Raw genomic sequence first — 17,297 nt, forward strand, 5'->3', positions numbered from 1 at the left:
ACTTAAATGGAAACACATACGAATAAGAGCCGTGTGTACAAATCCCCTCTGCCAGCCTATGTGGGAAAGTAATGAATGGGGGCCGTTCTGTGTCAGGAGGCATGACCAATTCTGGAGGAAGGATGCTGTCACTCTGGCATCCCAGCAGCTTTATTTATGATGCGCCAAAGTATAAAACCACAGGGCTGGCTGGAGCCTGGTTCTCCAGCCCTAGTGATCGCCTGCAGGGACCACGCAAACAGAAGCCTCCAGAGAGGTCGTCTTCTCCAGGGTGCTTGAAGTCTATTTTTGAGAACTATGGCAGGGAAAGACCTCCTCCATTGGCACCTGCTGGCTTTGCTTCTCCTCCCTTTTTGCCTGGGTCAAGATGAATACATGGAGGTGAGCGGAAGAGCTAATAAAGCGGTGGCAAGAATAGTGCAAAGCCACCACCAGACTGGCAGGAGGGAAAAAGTGAGAGAGCGGAGCCATCATATAGCGGGGACTGTGGATAATAACACGTCTACAGACCCAAAGTCCCTGAGGCCAGAGGTTCTGTCGCACCCTGAGTTTAATGATCTGGCCCAGATCACCTCATACAGGGTCCAGGTACTCTGAATTCCTCTTCTAAGCCTAACTTTGAAGCTTAATGAGGTTAATAACTCTGTTTATGTTAACTTTATTTATGTTAATAACTTTAACATCTTTTTTTTTTAATATGCATTATTTCAGCAGAGGCTGCTAGGCATTCTATTTTTAAAAGTGTTTCCTAAGCTGCTTGTGGGGATGGGAGGTGGCTTGGTGGGGAGGCTGGCATCAGTTAGAGCACCAACAGGGTGGTAGTAATGTGGTTTGACAAATGGTCAATTCACTGGGATGGGAAGGATTTGGTATAGAATAGCCTTATTTTGTAGAAGGCAGCTAGCTCATTGCTCTGCTTATCTATCTAATCTATCTAATCTATCTAATCTATCTAATCTATCTAATCTATCTATCTATCTATCTATCTATCTATCTATCTATCTATCTATCTATCTATCTATATCTAATCTCTCTCTCTCTCTCTCTCTCTCTCTCTCTCTCTCTCTCTCTCTCTCTCTGTCTGTCTCTCTCTCTCTCTCTCTCCCTCTCTCCAATCCTGTATCTGATCTGGATGTTTGTGCAGAAAGGGGGAATTGTCAATACCTGCAGACAGATAAAACATTCAAGGTAATTCTAAGAAAGACTTTCTTAAAACAGTAGTGGGGGAAAGCTCTCCACTCTGAGTTTATAAAAAAAAAAAAAGATTGCATGTAATACCGTGTATCTTATGGTGACTACTTCCCTAGGTAATTTGATGTATATGTAGACCACTGAACCTCAGTGCCTATTTTGTTTGGAAAGTAGCAAGTTAAAAATGAGGGCTATTTATGTACATGTCCCAAGTACCGCCTTAGAGACCTGAATTGGCATCTGACTCAAACTGATCCTTGTGAAGGACTTTTCTTCTTTAGAATCCCTGCCCCTCAGAAAACTGCTCTGACACTTTTGGGTCAAGAAAGCATTGCCCCCTTTTGGGGGGTAGAACTCCAATGGACTGGACTCAGGTGACATTGATGATGTCATTTGGAATCCCAATGCTAGGAAAAACCACCTTTGAATTAACTGGGGCATATGCTATTTTCATTAAAGAAAAACTAGTCAATGCCTCTTTGTATCCCCAGTGCTAAGCATAGTGTCTGACACGCAGTAGGTACTTTATAATCACTTATTTGTGATTGATTATAGGTAGTAGGCTATAGTGAGAAGGCTGAGGATTAAAGGTCAAGAATAGTTATTTCCATTTATGAGCCATTTTCCACAAAATGGCTAACCAACTTTTACCAGAGAAATGCCCTGTTCTATTCACTCAATAGCAGCACATAGGAAGAAAATACAAATTTATTAAGCACCTACTATGTGCCAGGCAGTACACTAAGTACTTTACAACTATCTCATTTGATCTTCACCACAAGTTAGGGTATGGGGGAGAGGGTCATAGTTATTTGTGGTCTTTAAGTCCAGGAATAACTGGTCCTACAGTTTATAACCTGTCTCCAGTTATGGAATTAGCTGGGTATGCACCAGATCTCCAGGGTTGTATAGTATAGTGAAGCAGAAATGCACTTGAGATTTCACCAGCCTGGCTGTTGCAGTTTGTCACGTAGTAATTAATTAGTATTGTCAGCCCACATCTACCTCACTCTGTCTCTGGAAGCTCAAGCTGTTCTTGACAGACCAGAACTAATAAAAAGGAACCTGTCACCTCAAGGGCAAAGCCTACATCAAGCCACAGAGAAAGGGTGAAATGGATTAGCCAGTAATTAAAAACTACAACAAGCAGGTGTTAAACTTGAGAGATGAAACTTCAGCTTTCTGAATTCTTGGCAGAGCATGGGATAGCACAGAAAGCTCTGGGTTTGGAATTCATGAAGTTATACAGTTACAGCTGAGAGGGAATCTTGGAGGGCCTTCTGGTTCAATCCCCTTGATCTTCAGATGAGGAAATTCAGGCTTGACTGGGTGCCCAAAGTCACATAGGTAGTAAGTATCAGAAGTGGGATTTGAACTTAGATGCTCTGATTCCCAAACCAATGATCTTTCCATTACTGGAGAACCTGGATTTGAATGCCACTCTTTACTACCAGGGTGATTTAGGCAAATGGCTCCACTTGGTGTTCCATTTTCCTCACCTATAAAATGAAAAGGTTGAACTAGAAGATGACCTCCGAGATTCCTTCAAATTCAGTCACCTATGTGGCTAAGGCAGAGAAATCCCCTGTTTCCCTAAATGACCCAGAAAAGCAGCCAAGCACCCACCAAAAATAAGAGCTGTAATTGACCGTGTGAATAGCTAGGAAAGGGTCCAAGTCAAGCCTAGGTGAGTGGTATGGCATCTCTGCCAAACAGAAGAGCATGGTTCTGGGTTCAGCAAGCCAGCTTCACTCACTGTGAGCTAATCTTGACACTAATTCTGCTCTGGTTACTCCCTCTCTAGGTTCCTAGGAATAGAGTTGTTATTTTTTTTTTTATCTTAAAGGCTTGATTTGTAATCCTGGACATAGAGTCAATACTTCCTTACCTGAATCAATCAGGCTGAAACCTACTAGAAGGTCCATAGATAGGCCAAGTAGATCTCCGGAGGTTCCATTTAGTTCTATGGGTCATTCAAAAGTCCCTTAAGGGCTTTTGCAATTAACCAGACCCTTGAAAAGAATACAAAGGAGAAAGTTTTTGCATGAGGATGTCATAGGATCCTAGGTTTAATACTGAAGGGGACATTAGAGGCAAGTGAGTCCAATCCCCTCATTTTACAGATGAGGAGACTGAGGCCCAGAGAAGTTAAAGGATTTGCCATGCCAATATTAAATGTCAAAGGCAAAATCTCACTCCAAATCCAGTGGTCCTTCCACTACACCCTGCTGGATCAGTGTCTTCCTTGAGCCATTCCCACAAGGTTGTGCCTCACAACTGTGGCAGAATTATGTCCTCCTGCTTAGCCTCTGTTTTCTCAGTATAATGCTCTACTCATTACTCCTACTTTGACAGACAACCTCTCATCCCTGAGTCTGGGGGCATTAAAAATCCCTGAGGCTCAATTAAAACTTTTATACACATGTCTTTTTTCTCCTACAATTTGTTTTTGACACAGACCTGAATTACTGGTGGCTAAGAAAACTGGCAAAATCCCACCAGGGAAATCTGGATAATTACTTTTCAGGTTACAGTAAGCTTTGGCCTCACAAGTGGGATGACTCAGTTGACATCTTTAGCTTTCTGGGCTGCCTGAAATCTCCTTAGCGCTTTTTAACCAATCAAGTATGGCTGATTCTTTTCCCACCGACTTGACAACTGGGGCCTGGAAGGCGGCCACCTCCACACAGGGTTGGTGCTGGCTGGATTAGTAGAAATTTTCTCTGGCTCACTGGATGGCTGCTGCAGGGCCTGGAAATAATGTTCTATTCTCTGTCCGGGCAGCTTAATAACAGTCTTTAAAGCAACAGGGGAAAAAAAGACGAAGAGAATAGGAAAAGTCTGTCCGCATTTCTGAATAAAGGCATGATGAAATTAGAATACCATGGTGGTCACGCTAAGTGGCCTTCACTCTTATTTTCAGCTCAGAATGCTTCTCTGAAGAGTCGTTAGCTATTATAAGGAAATAGGCTAGGAGAAATTAGGAGTTCAATCTCTTTGGAGAGACTCCTTTCTTTTTGTTTTTCTTGACAGGAAATCCCTTAGCAACAAATATTGTTTTAGAGAAACCATTGTATTATTAAAACACATGTAGGAAGTTTTTCATATAACAATTTTTCATATTATACAGTTGATGTGGGTTTTGCCAACTTGGGCTCATTCCTAGTGATTTGGCAAGTAGCACTAACCCTCCAGCTGCTCAAATGCCTCCTTGGAATCAACTCTATTCATTTTTAAATCAAGATAGAGAAATGAAAAGGATCTCTGGCTGGTCAGACCTTAGAGCTTATCTGTCTCTTCCAGTCCATCTATTACTACCTGAAAAACTGAATCTCAGAGAGGGGAAAAGACTCCTCCAAAAGCAATGTCCCATCTCGTTAGTGGCAGAACCAGGGTTAGGACTCTGACAATTACAAGAGAAATCACCAGGTGAAAATTAGAAGACCACAGCGGTCTCATTTTGAAAGTGAAGTTGAAGTTGTTTTGGAATTTATAGTGATCTTTCTCTAAGCAAATAAATAGCATTCATTAAGTATGGGACAGCTGTTATAAAATAGGCATTTTTATTATCATTGAGCAGATGATTCCAAATAGCTAAGAAGTAACCAAGTGGCTGTTTCTGTAACTGACTGGGGCTTGATAAACATCTGTTGATATTAATGACTCATATCTGGGAGAGTCACTTCTCCAGGCTGGTTGGCCTTCGGGGACTGTTGCCATTTAGGGAAGGAAAGATCTCAGGATTCTGGATTTAGGTCTGGAAGGGACAGCTAGTTCAAGCTCCCTGTCTCCTACCCCACCTTCTCATTTTAGAGGTGAGGAAAATGAAGCTAAGCCAGAGAGAGTAAATCACTTGCCAAGGTAGCACATGTAGCAAGCAATAGGGCTGAAATTTGAACTCAGGTCCTCCCTCCAAATCCAGTGCTCTTAGCATCCCATCAGACTTTTATTATCCAGAAGGATTTCTTGCCGTTGCTGATACACACAGCAAAAGGAAAACTCTTTCCTGGAGTGTCCTCCTTGCTACTTTCTTATAGGCTCATTTATAAGATCATTGGATTTAGAGTTAGAAGACAGGGTGATCTGATCCAACCCCTGCATCTTATAGATAAAGAAACAGACCCAGGCAGGGAGTGTGGCTTGCACCCCCCAAAGAAACAAAACAAAACAAAACTAGTAAGTAGCTGAGCTGAGATTCAGTCTCAGATTCTCTGACTCAAAATCCAGTTCTCTTTCCACTACCTATCGGTTGTCTTGTTCACTCTTGTCTTCCTGGGGTTGTATAGTCACTAGAATGGCTGCCTCCTCCTTCCCCTTCCCCATGCTTGCTTTATTAGCCTAGAGTTGGACCCCAAACCATTTAGATGTCAAGGCCAAATGGAAATCAAGAATGAATGGGCAACTTCAACTGAAGTTCTGTTCTGTATCTTTTTAAAGACATCTCAAGCTGGAGCACTTCCACCTGACTGCAGCAAGTGTTGCCATGGAGATTTTGGGTACCGAGGCTACCAAGGCCCTCCTGGACCACCTGGCCCCCCTGGAATCCCAGGTAAAGATGAAAAATGGAAACCACTGTTTTATATTCATCTCACCACTGACAGAGCTAGAGGCTGGGACCTACTCTTTGCTCTAATATGTATAGGAATGAAGAAGTCCAGTAGAAAATGGATTGGGCAGAAGGAATCGGCATTGGGAATGGAGAACAAACTCTGTAGCACCTATTGTTGGTACTACTCTTGCGCCACTTATAATTATTTTTGTGGCCAGTCATGTAGGTGGCTTATTTCTCACTAAGATGATAAGCTCTTAGAAGTGAGACCATTTCTTATGCTCATTGTATCTTCCATAATTCTTAGCATCATGCCTTCCATGTCGCAGGTGCTGAATGAAAAAACTGATTTTTTAATTTTTAAAAATTTTATATGGGGCAGCTAGGTTGCCCAGTAGATAGAGCACTGGAGTCAGGAGGACCTGAGTTCAAATCTGACCTCAGACACTTGACATTTACTGGCTGTGTGACCCTGGGCAAATCTCTTAGTTGTGATTGCCTCACCAAAAAATAAAAAAAAATCTTATTTTTGTTGATGTGTTTTATTTTTACATAACATTTTGCTCTCTATATCCCTCCCTCATACTTAGTCCAGAGAGCCATGCCTTGTGATAAAAATTAAAAATAAGAAAAAGAGAGCAGTTCAACAAAATTAAGCTCTCTAACTTCTGTACCTAGTAAGAATAGCCAGCATTTATAAAGCATTTTACAAATATAATCTCATTTTATCCTCACAATGATCCTGGGAAGTGGGTGCTTTTAGTGTCCCCCCTTCACAGATGAGGAAACTGAGGCAGCCAGAGGTTAAGTGACTTACCCAGGGTCACATACCTAGTGGTTCTGAGAGGTCAAATTTAAACTCCGATCTTTCTCACTCTGTGCTGAGCACTCTATTCACTGTGTCACCCTGTTGCCTCAGAGTCCCTAACACATTGACTTCTCACTTCCCACCAACTTTTACTTTCTATTTGTGTGACCTTGTACAAGTCATCTCTTCCCCTCTGGATCTGAGTTTCCTCATATGAAGTGAAGGTTGGACTAGATAACGTCTTAGGTCTTTCCACCTCCAACATTCTCCGTCTACATTTTGGTTTTAAAATGAACCCACTCCTCCCAAACATGCAGGCGAACATACTTAGGACATCAAGGCTGCAAGACATTAGTCATTTGGAGGCTAAGCACTATCTGGGTCTGTGATTATCCTTCTTGCCACACTGTGCTCAGAATGGAATAGTCTAAGTGCATCAACACTATCCAATCCAATCAACATTTATTAAGCATCTATTATGTGCCAAGGACTGTGCAAAGTGCTAGAGATACAATTAATAAAAAGAAAGACAGCGTATGCCCTCAAGGAGCTTACAATCTAGTGGAGGGAGAGAATACACAGAGAAAGGCAGGGGTGAGGTAAGACAGGCCATCAGGGGGTACTCTCTTGTTTCCTAGAGTTGAAATCAGGCAGGGCCCCAGATGCACAGTGGGGTGCTCCTACTTAAAGGGCTTATTTCCTTAGCATCCGAGAACACTCTTTTAGTTTATGTTCTTGTCTAGTTACTGGTTATCTGGGGACTCCAGTCTATTGTATGAGCTACATAAGTTCTGCTACTGTGGATATTTACTACAATGTATTGCCCGCTAGTAGATCGATGTGCTTTTAAATGTCTCTCCCACCAAAGGGGGAGGAGGCTGAAATTCTATAATCCAAAAGACATTAGGAGTGGAAGGGGTGGAGTGGGGTGGGAGGCTAATTTCTTTTCATCTTTTCAATACCATCACCAACCAATACTTTGTGTGGAGGCATTGGGATCAAAGATTTTTGAGCTGAAAGGAACTTAGAAGTCATTTTAGTCCAACTCCATTGTTCTATTAGGTGGGGTAGTAGTTAAGAGCATGGGACTTGAGCCTGGAAGATCTGAGTTCAAATCTGATCTCAGACATTTACTAGCTGTGTGACTTTGGGCAAGTCATTTAACCACTCTCATCCTTAGTTTATTCAGCTGTAAAATGGGGATAACAATATACTTACCTCCCAGGTTAAACGCTGATTGTTATTATTATCATTCAGAGACAAAACCTGAGATTCAGAAAGAGAGAGAGAGAGGAAGGGAATTGCCTTAGGTCACATAGGTAGTTAGGTGGCAGAGTTATGATTTGAACGTAGGTTTTCTGATGCCAGTTCCAGTAACCAGTTTACTGTAACAAATACAGCCCCTTGTTTAGTCATTCTTAGTCATCTTTCATGATTCCATTTGGGGTTTTCTTGGCAAAGGAGAGGTTTGCCATTTCCTTTTTCAGCTCATTTTACAGATGAAGAAACTGAGGCAAACAAGGTTAAGTGACTTGACCAGGGTCACACAGCTGATAAATGTCTGAGGCCAGATTTGAACTGAGGAAGATGAGTCTTCCTGACTCCACGCCCAGCTCTCTGTGCACTATGGCGCCACCTAGCGGCCTGAGTGTTGCTCACTCCTGTCCAAAGTCCCATCATCCTCCCAATGCAGTCATCCTGCACCACAGGTACATAATTCCCTAAGGGCTGGAGTCTTGGGAACTTCAATCAGATTAGTTCTTGAGACCCAGAGTCTAATAGGAAATAGAGTTATTTTCCTAATAGGTACCCCATTATGATTAAGTGGGCGTTTCCTCCTTTACTGAAAGTTTCATTTTAGAAACTTTTTGTCATTGGCCATATGGATGTAGCACCTACTGAATTCATTCTCTGAATAACTTGGACACTGTTACCCTATATTACTTAGAAAGATGGAAACAAGGTTAAGGTGTAACTCCAAAATACAAGAGAATATCTACTCAATTCAACAACCATTTGTCAGTTTTTTTAAATTTTTTTTTAATGTTCAAGGCAGCCATAAAGTGGAGGGAAAAAAAAAACCCAGTGGCTGGATGGCTTCTAGTCTTGGCCTCATCAGTTACATGTTCTGTGACTGCCTGTACCCCATCTGAAGAACTGAAGGGTGGGACAAGATATTACTATAATTATAGATTTAGATTTAGAAGGGAACTTAGAGCCCATTTAATGTTTTGTAATCCACTTTCCCTCTTTTCCCACTTGTGATTTATGTATATAAGCTTTGCCTTGATTCCAGCATGTGGAGCTCTCCTCAGGAGAACTTCAAAAGGTCTGCAGACGACATTCCCCACTCTGAAAATAATTAATTAAACTATTACTTGTTTCCTGGCACTCCTGTCTCTGGCCTGCTTTGTGTAGCTCTGGCTATTCACAGATTAGACACTGGTCCTGTCCAGACTATGTTAATACAAGCAATTCTATAAACCTGTTTTGTAGGGATAGTGTGAGTTCTTGGACTGGCTGTTCATAGTGTTTAGTTTTTTTTTTCCCTCAACAGTGGATTCAGTTCTTAGCCCCAGATGGTTTCTTGACATTTTAGTTCTTGATGAGGTTTAGCAACATAGAATTAAAGGGGAACGACATTTGTAATAGAAAGATCAATTTTAAAACGTTAACATGCTCTTTGTTGGAGCTGTTTTGAGAGTCGCTTGGTATTTTAATTTCTGACATTTTGATGGAGAAATTGCACCTTGCCTGTTGGTTTCATTAAGGAAAGAAGACCCATGAGCTTGAAAATGAGTGACAACTTGGCAAGTACAAATACTCTCAAATGTTGTCTGGTTATTTTAAGGAAATCATGGAAATAATGGCAATAATGGAGCCACTGGCCATGATGGGGCAAAAGGTGAGAAAGGAGACAAAGGAGACCTGGGTCCTCGAGGAGAGAGAGGGCAGCACGGCCCTAAAGGAGAGAAGGGCTATCCTGGGATTCCTCCTGAATTGCAGGTAGGTGGCCTGTAAGAATCTGATAAGGTCTGGGCTGTACCATTCAGTGGCAAGAATGCTGGAGGAGGAATTAGGAACCCTGTGTTCCCTCAAGTCAGTCTACCCCTGCTCCTGAAAAGCGGGGTATATGGGGCTTTTCCTCTCCAAGGATCAGAGCTTTTCTGAAATTCTGCCTAGTGTGTCTATAGTGTGCTCTCAGTAAATGTTTGTTGATTGAGTGATTGATATCATATGGCTACCAGGACAAAATGCTCGAAATGTACCTCCCTCTTTTAATGCAAACAAAGATTACATTAACATTTTTTGGTTAGCATGTCCCACTGTTGACTCATATTGAGTTTGCAATGCATTACAAAGTCATAAACAGGCTGGATGACAAGCTTAAGAAGATAACATTTTATAGGGAGACAGGCAAAATCAAGCACATCTTTAAAAAATCAACTGTTCACATAGAGGATAGAGAAGACATAGATGGATGTTAACCAGCTGGTAAAGCTGGATGAGACTTAACAGTGTGATTTAGCAAATAAAGAAGCTGCCTCTATCAAAGACTATTAATAGCAGTGGGATGCCCCTTTGAGCTCTGGGTTTGTGCTGAGGAGTACATGGTGGGAAGTAATTTAGACCCTCACTAAGCATGCTAGGGATGGAAATTTTCAACTCAACTTCTTAGCCAAAGAGTGGGTGAAGAGAGAGGGCCCCTGGGAGTAGGAGGGCAGGGGATGTGGAGCAGAAACAGCTGTGGAAACCTGGCTGGGGGTAGGGGCGGGACAGACACAGCTGTGCAGAGCTGGAGCTGATGTGGCAGTGTTAAATAGCCCAAGATGCTGTCTTCTCTTTTCAGGCCATGGGGAAATGTAGTCAAGACGATGGGGAGAGGCAAAGAGATGATTGCAAAGCTAACTATAATCTCTCTCGCAGTTGGGTGCCAATGGTATTTGCTTCTAAGCATGTTTCTTTATTCTGCTGTAAACTGTGCTATGGAACTCGTTTTACTTCTTAAACTTCTGGAGTGACCCAGGCATGTGTGTTTCCTTGTTTCCATTGGTTTGTGGCATGAGTGTTCAGGGGGACAGATCTGGAAAAGACAAAGATCATACCTCTTCCTAGTGTAGGGCCGAGATCCCAACTTTTGTTAGGCCTGACTAACCCAGTCTTTCTTTAGAGAATCTCTCTCCAATTGGGAGCATTTGTTTCATAGCTACAGTCCCAAGGACAGGATTAATACTAACCTAGGCCTTTTATGAACTCCCTAATGACAATTAGCATTAGAGTTGGGTTAAGGAAGGCAAAATTTTCAGAACATACATGGCAACAGTCCTGCTTGACTCTTGATCACATTCCTTACCTCTGCTTCATAGATTATCGCTTAGGAGTCTGTACTTGTAATGACAAAGTATTATTTGCCATTATCAGAAACACAAATGCAGTATGCAATCTGCAGCTTACTACACAGTGCTTCCTACTCCTCCCTTACACCCCACTTTGCTAAAAGCAGAAACCCTAAGCCTCTGTTATTGTTTTATACAGCTGCTATAGCTACCTTCATGCTGAACTGCCATGGCAAAGGGATTTTTTTTTTGCCACTCTTGTTCTCTGTACAGGAGGTTCAGTTGCTGGAGTCTTTTTGTAAGACTTTTTAACTGACTGCCTATCTTCCCTCCTTCTTTCCTTCCTTCTCTTTTTCCTTCCTTCCTTCCTCTTTTTCTTTCCTCCTTCTTTCTTTTCCTCTCCTCCTCTTTTCCTTCCTTCCTTTTCCTTCCTTCTTCCTTCCTTCCTTCCTTCCTTCCTTCCTTCCTTTTCTGAGGTATAATGCTAACTGACTTTATTCTTTCTTCCTCTACCAGAGATTTCATCAGTATAAGGAGCTCCCATGTGAGTAAACTTTTTCTGCCAATGCATATTGGCGATTTCTAGTCTTTGGGAGTTTCCTGGGAGCACTGAGTTAAATGACTTACCCAGAGTAACACAGCCAGTCTATGTCAGCAGCAGGACTTGAACCTAAGTCTTCCTGACTCCAAAGATATTAAACTCTTTTCCCACTGAACCATACTGTTTAATCATCTGGACTAACCTGCCTTTGCTTATTAATGTATTCTTTCCAGAGCCTCCAACCAAAAGAAGATGCCCTTAGCAGTTGGCTGTGAGAGGGTCTGAGGGTAGAAATCCAACTATTAGCTACTTTGCAGTTCTGCCTACCTCTTTTCTCTTTTTTCCTATTGAACAAACTCCAGATACCACTTCCCATCTTGATGCTTCCCTACACTGACATCCTCTCAGTCCAGGCCTTCTCATTTCAAGTCCAACAACTTATGCCATTCAGCCACATTGCCTCAGTCAAGCGTATTCTATTCAACTGAATGCCTTTCAGAAGTCATTTAATTCTCTGAAACAGGGAATTCATTACCTTTTTGTGTGTCACAGACCCTTTTCCACAAATGGGTGAAGCCTAAGGATCTCTTCTCACAATAATGTTTTTGAATACATTAAAAATACCTAGGATTGTAAAGGAAACCAATTATAATGAAGTTATATTTTTTTTTAAATTCCAGACACTAGGATAATAAACTTTGATCTAAGAGGAGTCTTTTTAAACTCATTTTAGGAAAACCTTTTTAATGTCATAACTTTTGCAGAAATACATATTAAAACTACCTAGACAAGGTTGAAATTGGCACTGTATGTAAAATCATTATTTTTCTGGGCCTTTATTCTGGCTTAGAGATTGGTTTACATGGTTACTGTGCTAAAACAGAGCAGGAAAATCGCTTTAGTTTGCTTTAGTTGGCAATGTTGGATAATACAACTGGTGTATTAAAATTATTCCTTATGATTACCTTTGATCAAGTTATTTAACTTATTAGAAATATGGCAGTTACTGAACTTCTATATTTCCATAAAAACAGTATTTACATGATTGTGATCTATTATAGCACTCAATGATGCCCTAGTAGTAAACTCTTAGACCTCATGTGATGTTTTGCTCATCTCTGATGTACTACTAATCATACATTATTTTATATCATAGTTATCATTATGTTGGTATTTTAGCTCCTGATAACCTATGATCTCCCTGAAAGAGATTGTTTCTAAACTTTGTATTTCCCCCAGAGTCAAGCCTGACACCTATCTAGAGTGTATCTAACTCAGAGGGCATGCAGTAAATATTTTTTGATAGGAAAAAAATACCAAACCTTCCTGTTAAACTTGGAATCATTGGACCTGGGTTCAACTTCAGGCTCTGCCACTCACTCCTTGGGTGACCTTAGATAAATTGCTTAACCTCTGTAGGCCCTAATCTCCTCATCTGTGGGATAGGAAGTTGGACTTGAGGTAGTATGGGCTCCTGAATACAATGCTGGAATTGGAGTAAAAACGACCCTGATTGAAATCCTGTCTCAGGCACTACCTGTGAGCTATGTGTCTGTCACTTAACTGCTCTGTGCCTCAGTTGCCTCTTCTGTACAATTAGCGGATTTGGACTCCATGGCCTCTAAGTTGTCCTGGTTCTAAATCTATGCTCTTCTTAATTGAACAGCAGAAGAGAAGAACTGAGATGTGGTTGGGCCTGGCTCCTTTTCATGTTCTTCATTTACCCATACTTTAACCAAGGCTATTTCCACAGATTGCCTTCATGGCATCCATGGCTACTCACTTCAGCAACCAAAACAGTGGAATCATCTTCAGTAGTGTGGAAACCAACATTGGAAATTTCTTTGATGTCATGACTGGAAGATTTGGGGCCCCAGTGACAGGTGAGTGGATTCTGTCTTGCTTTTTAAAAGTCAGTGAGAGAGGAAGGAATTCTTTATCTCAAATAGGCAAAAAAGTAGTTTATTAATGATTTTTTGATATATAGAACATAGAGGAATTTGGAGCTATTAAACCATAGAAACAATCCCAGAATTTGAGTGGGAAAGGGGACATTTAAGGTGACATCTAGGCCAACTCATGGCCCAAGAGGAATATACTCTATAGCAGAGGTGTCAAACACCTAGTACTCCTGAGTCTGGCAGAACCAGATTAAAGTGTAATTGAGAAACATTAAATATTAACAAAACAAAAAATGCAATAGAACACAAATAATATTAATATGTGGTTTTCTAAGTCAATATGTGGCTTCAGGGATCCTTATACAGTTTAGTGGTCCTGATTCTATTTGAGTTTGATACCAATGGTCCAGGGGTTGGGAATCTGTGGCCTTGAGGCCATACGTGGCTGTCTAGGTCCTCAAGTGTGGCCTTTTTTACTGACTCCAAACTTCACAGAACAAATCCTCTTAATAAAAGGATTTATTTTATAAAATTTGGACTCAGTCAAAAGGCCGCACCCAAGGGCCTAGAAAGCCACATGTGACCTCGAGGCCACAGGTTCCCCACCCCTGACCTAGTCTCTATTGTCTCTGACAAGTAAATGGTCATCCAGCCTCTTCTTGAAATCCTCTAATGAGGGGGAGCCTATTACTTCTTAAGGAGGCCCATTCCAAAGATATCCAGTCCTCAACCTTCCTCACAAAGGAGAAGCCCTCCCTCTACCAAAGAGATGGGAAGCCAGTAGTGAATAGCCTTTAATTTCCTCCAAACCTATCAAAGCTATGAAGTAAGTCGTCTCTTTCTTTTTTCTTCCCCTCCCCCATTACACTAGTGTTTATTTTTTCCCTCCTTGAGAATGCAGTTTTGCTTCTCTACTCAAGAACTTTCAACAACTCCTTATTGTCTATTTAAGCCTGCAGAGTGGACACCTCATCGCCCTGAAGTATACTTCCATTCCTCTCAGCATATCCAAGACAAGTCTAATGTCCCTGTCCACCCACCTTACCCCTTGTTCCAGGCACAAAAAAATGTTTATCAATGGCAGGGATCACAAGAGATTCAATTCAATTACACTAAAGAAGCATTTATTACATGCCATTATCAGTCACATAGCCATCATCACTCTTTCAATCTTATTCAGCCCTTTAAAAAGCCTGCAGAGCTATCCACTGTCTTTTTTAGATGTGTGCTTCCTTCCACCCTTACAAAGCCATCCAATGAGCTCCAGGCTGCTAAGGTAACATGGGTAACCTTGGAGCGTGGCTGACTCAAAAATTCTTCTCCCTTTCCCTCTGCCCACTGCAGCCTGTGCACTGACATATGCACAGGTGTTAAGAGATTCCCCCCCAACCTCAAAGGTATGCTTTTATTTTCTTCTTAGTTCACTAGAAGGATTCTAGAGTCCAGCTCTTACAATGTTTCTGTTCATTTTTAATTAATGACATGGAATTAAAGGAAGCCTTAGGCTCTTTGAAGAAAAACCAGTCCTTTGGTGCATTTTTAGACCATTTTGAAAAGACAGGGATTTAGATTTACAGTTGTTGTCGTTCAGTTGTGTCTGACTGTTCGTGACCCCATTTGGGTTTTCCTGGCTGAGATCCTGGAGTGGTTTGCCATTTCCTTCTCCAGCTCATTTTACAGTTGAGGAACTGAGAAAACCAGGGTTAAGTGACTTGCCCAGGATCACACAGCTAGTAAGTGCCTGAGGTCAGATTTGAATTCAGAAAGATGAGTCTTCCTGAGTCCAGGCCCATCACTCTATCCACTGTGTCACCTGGCTGCGCAGAATTGGTAACAGCACTCTATTATTTGATCTACTGTGAGCACCTCATTGATGGTGTGTAGTTTCACACCTTTCCAATTCACAACAAGAAAACATACCAACAATATTTCTTGCAAGTTTATTTATAGATTGTTGCTAGTGAGGATTTTAGAGCCCATTTCCAGATGAAGAAACTGAGGTCCAGGATGATGATTTGCCCAGAGTCACAGAGGATCCTTGGACTCTAAACCCTGCACATTCCACTGTTTCAGGACTCCTTGTTCTAGTCTAAAGACCTACAGAGCCTTAAATCATCCAGTCTCCCATTATCAAGCAATTCCTAAGTGTTTGTCAGGCCATGAGATCTCTATCACCAGGCTCAAGGCAGTTCACTTTGCTCACTCTGAGAAAGACTCAGTTGATCAGAAGCATCAATTCTGCAAAAGATGTTGGGGCAGGAGTTTGTTTGAAAATGCCAACATTTACCTCGGAATGAGTATGACACTACAATAAAATAGAGTTCTACTCTTTTCTCCTCAAATGAGTCAGGGTCTACAGTGAATAATTAAAAGAGAGGAATTGACTAGTTAAGCAGAAAACAAAACTACCCTAAGGAGGATTCCCCCGCCCCAATATCTAACCTTTTCTATTCCCAAGGAGAATAGTCTTGAAGAACAAGTGGAAGAACAACAGTCAATCAATAAGCATTTTTTAAGTACCTACTATGTACTGGCCCAGACACAGCTGTGCTAAGCTCTGTGGGTACAAAAAAAGGTAAAAAATGGTCCCTGCTCCAAAGGAGCTCACAGTCCAATGGGGGAAACAATATGCAAATGATTATGGACAGATAAGCTACAGACAGGATAAACTGGAAATAATCAACATAGGAAAGGCACTAGAAGTAAGAGGATTGTAGGAAAAAACTCCCTGTAGAAGGTGGCAATGGAGTCTTTGCTCAAAAGATCTTACAATTTTTCCTTGATATTTTTCTAGTAAGCAATAGCAATTGATTCACTAAAAGAAAGAATGGCATTTTGCAGTTACAAAATTCTCTAAGAGCTATTTTTTCCTTCCGTTTTGTTTTGTTTCTTCTTTCTTGTGGTTCCTCCTATTGGTTCTAATCCTTCCTTACAATATGACTAATGTGAAACTATATTTAATAGGAATGTATATGTATAGCCTATATGATTGCTTGCCATCTTGGGGAGGGAGGGGGAGAAAAATTTAAAACTCATAAACTTATGGAAGTGATTGTTGGTAAATCAAAATAAATTAATAAAAAAAATTTTTAAACGTACAAAATTCCCCAAGAGCAAACATGTCCTTATAAACTTTATAAACAAGAGACTAGAACTGTAGAGGCCAGGCATCATGAATGTATTGCAGCAGTCAAGGTTTCACTGGCCTTCATAAAACTAAGCAGTTTGGAGAGGAAGGCAGAAAACATAGATAAACAGACATTAAACACATTCCTTTTCCTTATGGATCTTATAATTAAACAGGGGGGTCCACAAGTACACATGTGAATAAATGACTCATGGACATTTATAAAGCCATCTAAGGGTGACAATAAGCCTTTAAAAAGGGACCTGCTAGACACTGGTTCTCTCTACCTAGGTCTAACATGGAAATCCAATGAGACCAGTATGGGAACCTTAAGCATGTCTCTTGTTCATGCCTGATTCAAGTATCTTACATTTGCTATCTTTAATTGTTTTTCTTTTCTTATCATAAACTTGTCAAACCCTGAAAATAAATGACCAAAGAGACACAGAGGTTATACACCAATTGTTAACTCTGAAAACACCAAAGAACTCACAGAGGTTGGACAACAACTGCTAACTCTAAAAAATAAAATAAAACCAGAGGTCACAGAGCTTACAGACAAAAAACCTTCTTTATTTCACTGGAGGAGGGGAAATTAGACAAGCATGCAGCTAAGACCAAGGAGACATCAAGGCAGCAAGGCTAAGCCTTGATACATATAGTTGTGGCTACACAAAGAACCAAGCAGTGAGGTATAACAGCAATAATGAGGCATATTTGCCTAGTGACAGAGAGACTATTCATATCAGGGCTTCATGACTGGGTTTCTGCAGGTGCTTGTCCAAACTCAGGGACCACCTGGGGCTGGTTTGAACCAATTCTGTGATTTAGCTGCAGCAGAAT

The 17,297-nt window shown here is 41.2% G+C and overlaps 1 protein-coding gene across 3 annotated transcripts in view; it reads left to right on the forward strand.

Annotated features, from left to right (window-relative positions):
• Window positions 1–204: 204 nt before the first annotated feature.
• Window positions 205–17,297, forward strand: part of C1QTNF3 (C1q and TNF related 3) — a 25,018-nt gene continuing 7,925 nt past the window's right edge. For 2 of the 3 annotated variants that reach the window (XM_020995496.2, XM_020995488.2), the window contains exons 1-4: window positions 205–381; window positions 5,629–5,740; window positions 9,400–9,554; window positions 13,180–13,309. In XM_020995496.2, the coding sequence (XP_020851155.1) occupies window positions 298–381; window positions 5,629–5,740; window positions 9,400–9,554; window positions 13,180–13,309 (481 nt within the window). In that variant the 5' untranslated portion in view covers window positions 205–297. Of the gene's footprint in view, window positions 589–5,628; window positions 5,741–9,399; window positions 9,555–13,179; window positions 13,310–17,297 lie in introns of all 3 variants that reach the window. The other variant, XM_020995479.2, reaches the window with a different exon arrangement.

This window comes from Phascolarctos cinereus, unplaced genomic scaffold (assembly GCF_003287225.1).
Source record: "Phascolarctos cinereus isolate Bilbo 61053 unplaced genomic scaffold, phaCin_HiC Scaffold_4;HRSCAF=312, whole genome shotgun sequence".
NCBI lineage: Eukaryota > Metazoa > Chordata > Mammalia > Diprotodontia > Phascolarctidae > Phascolarctos > Phascolarctos cinereus.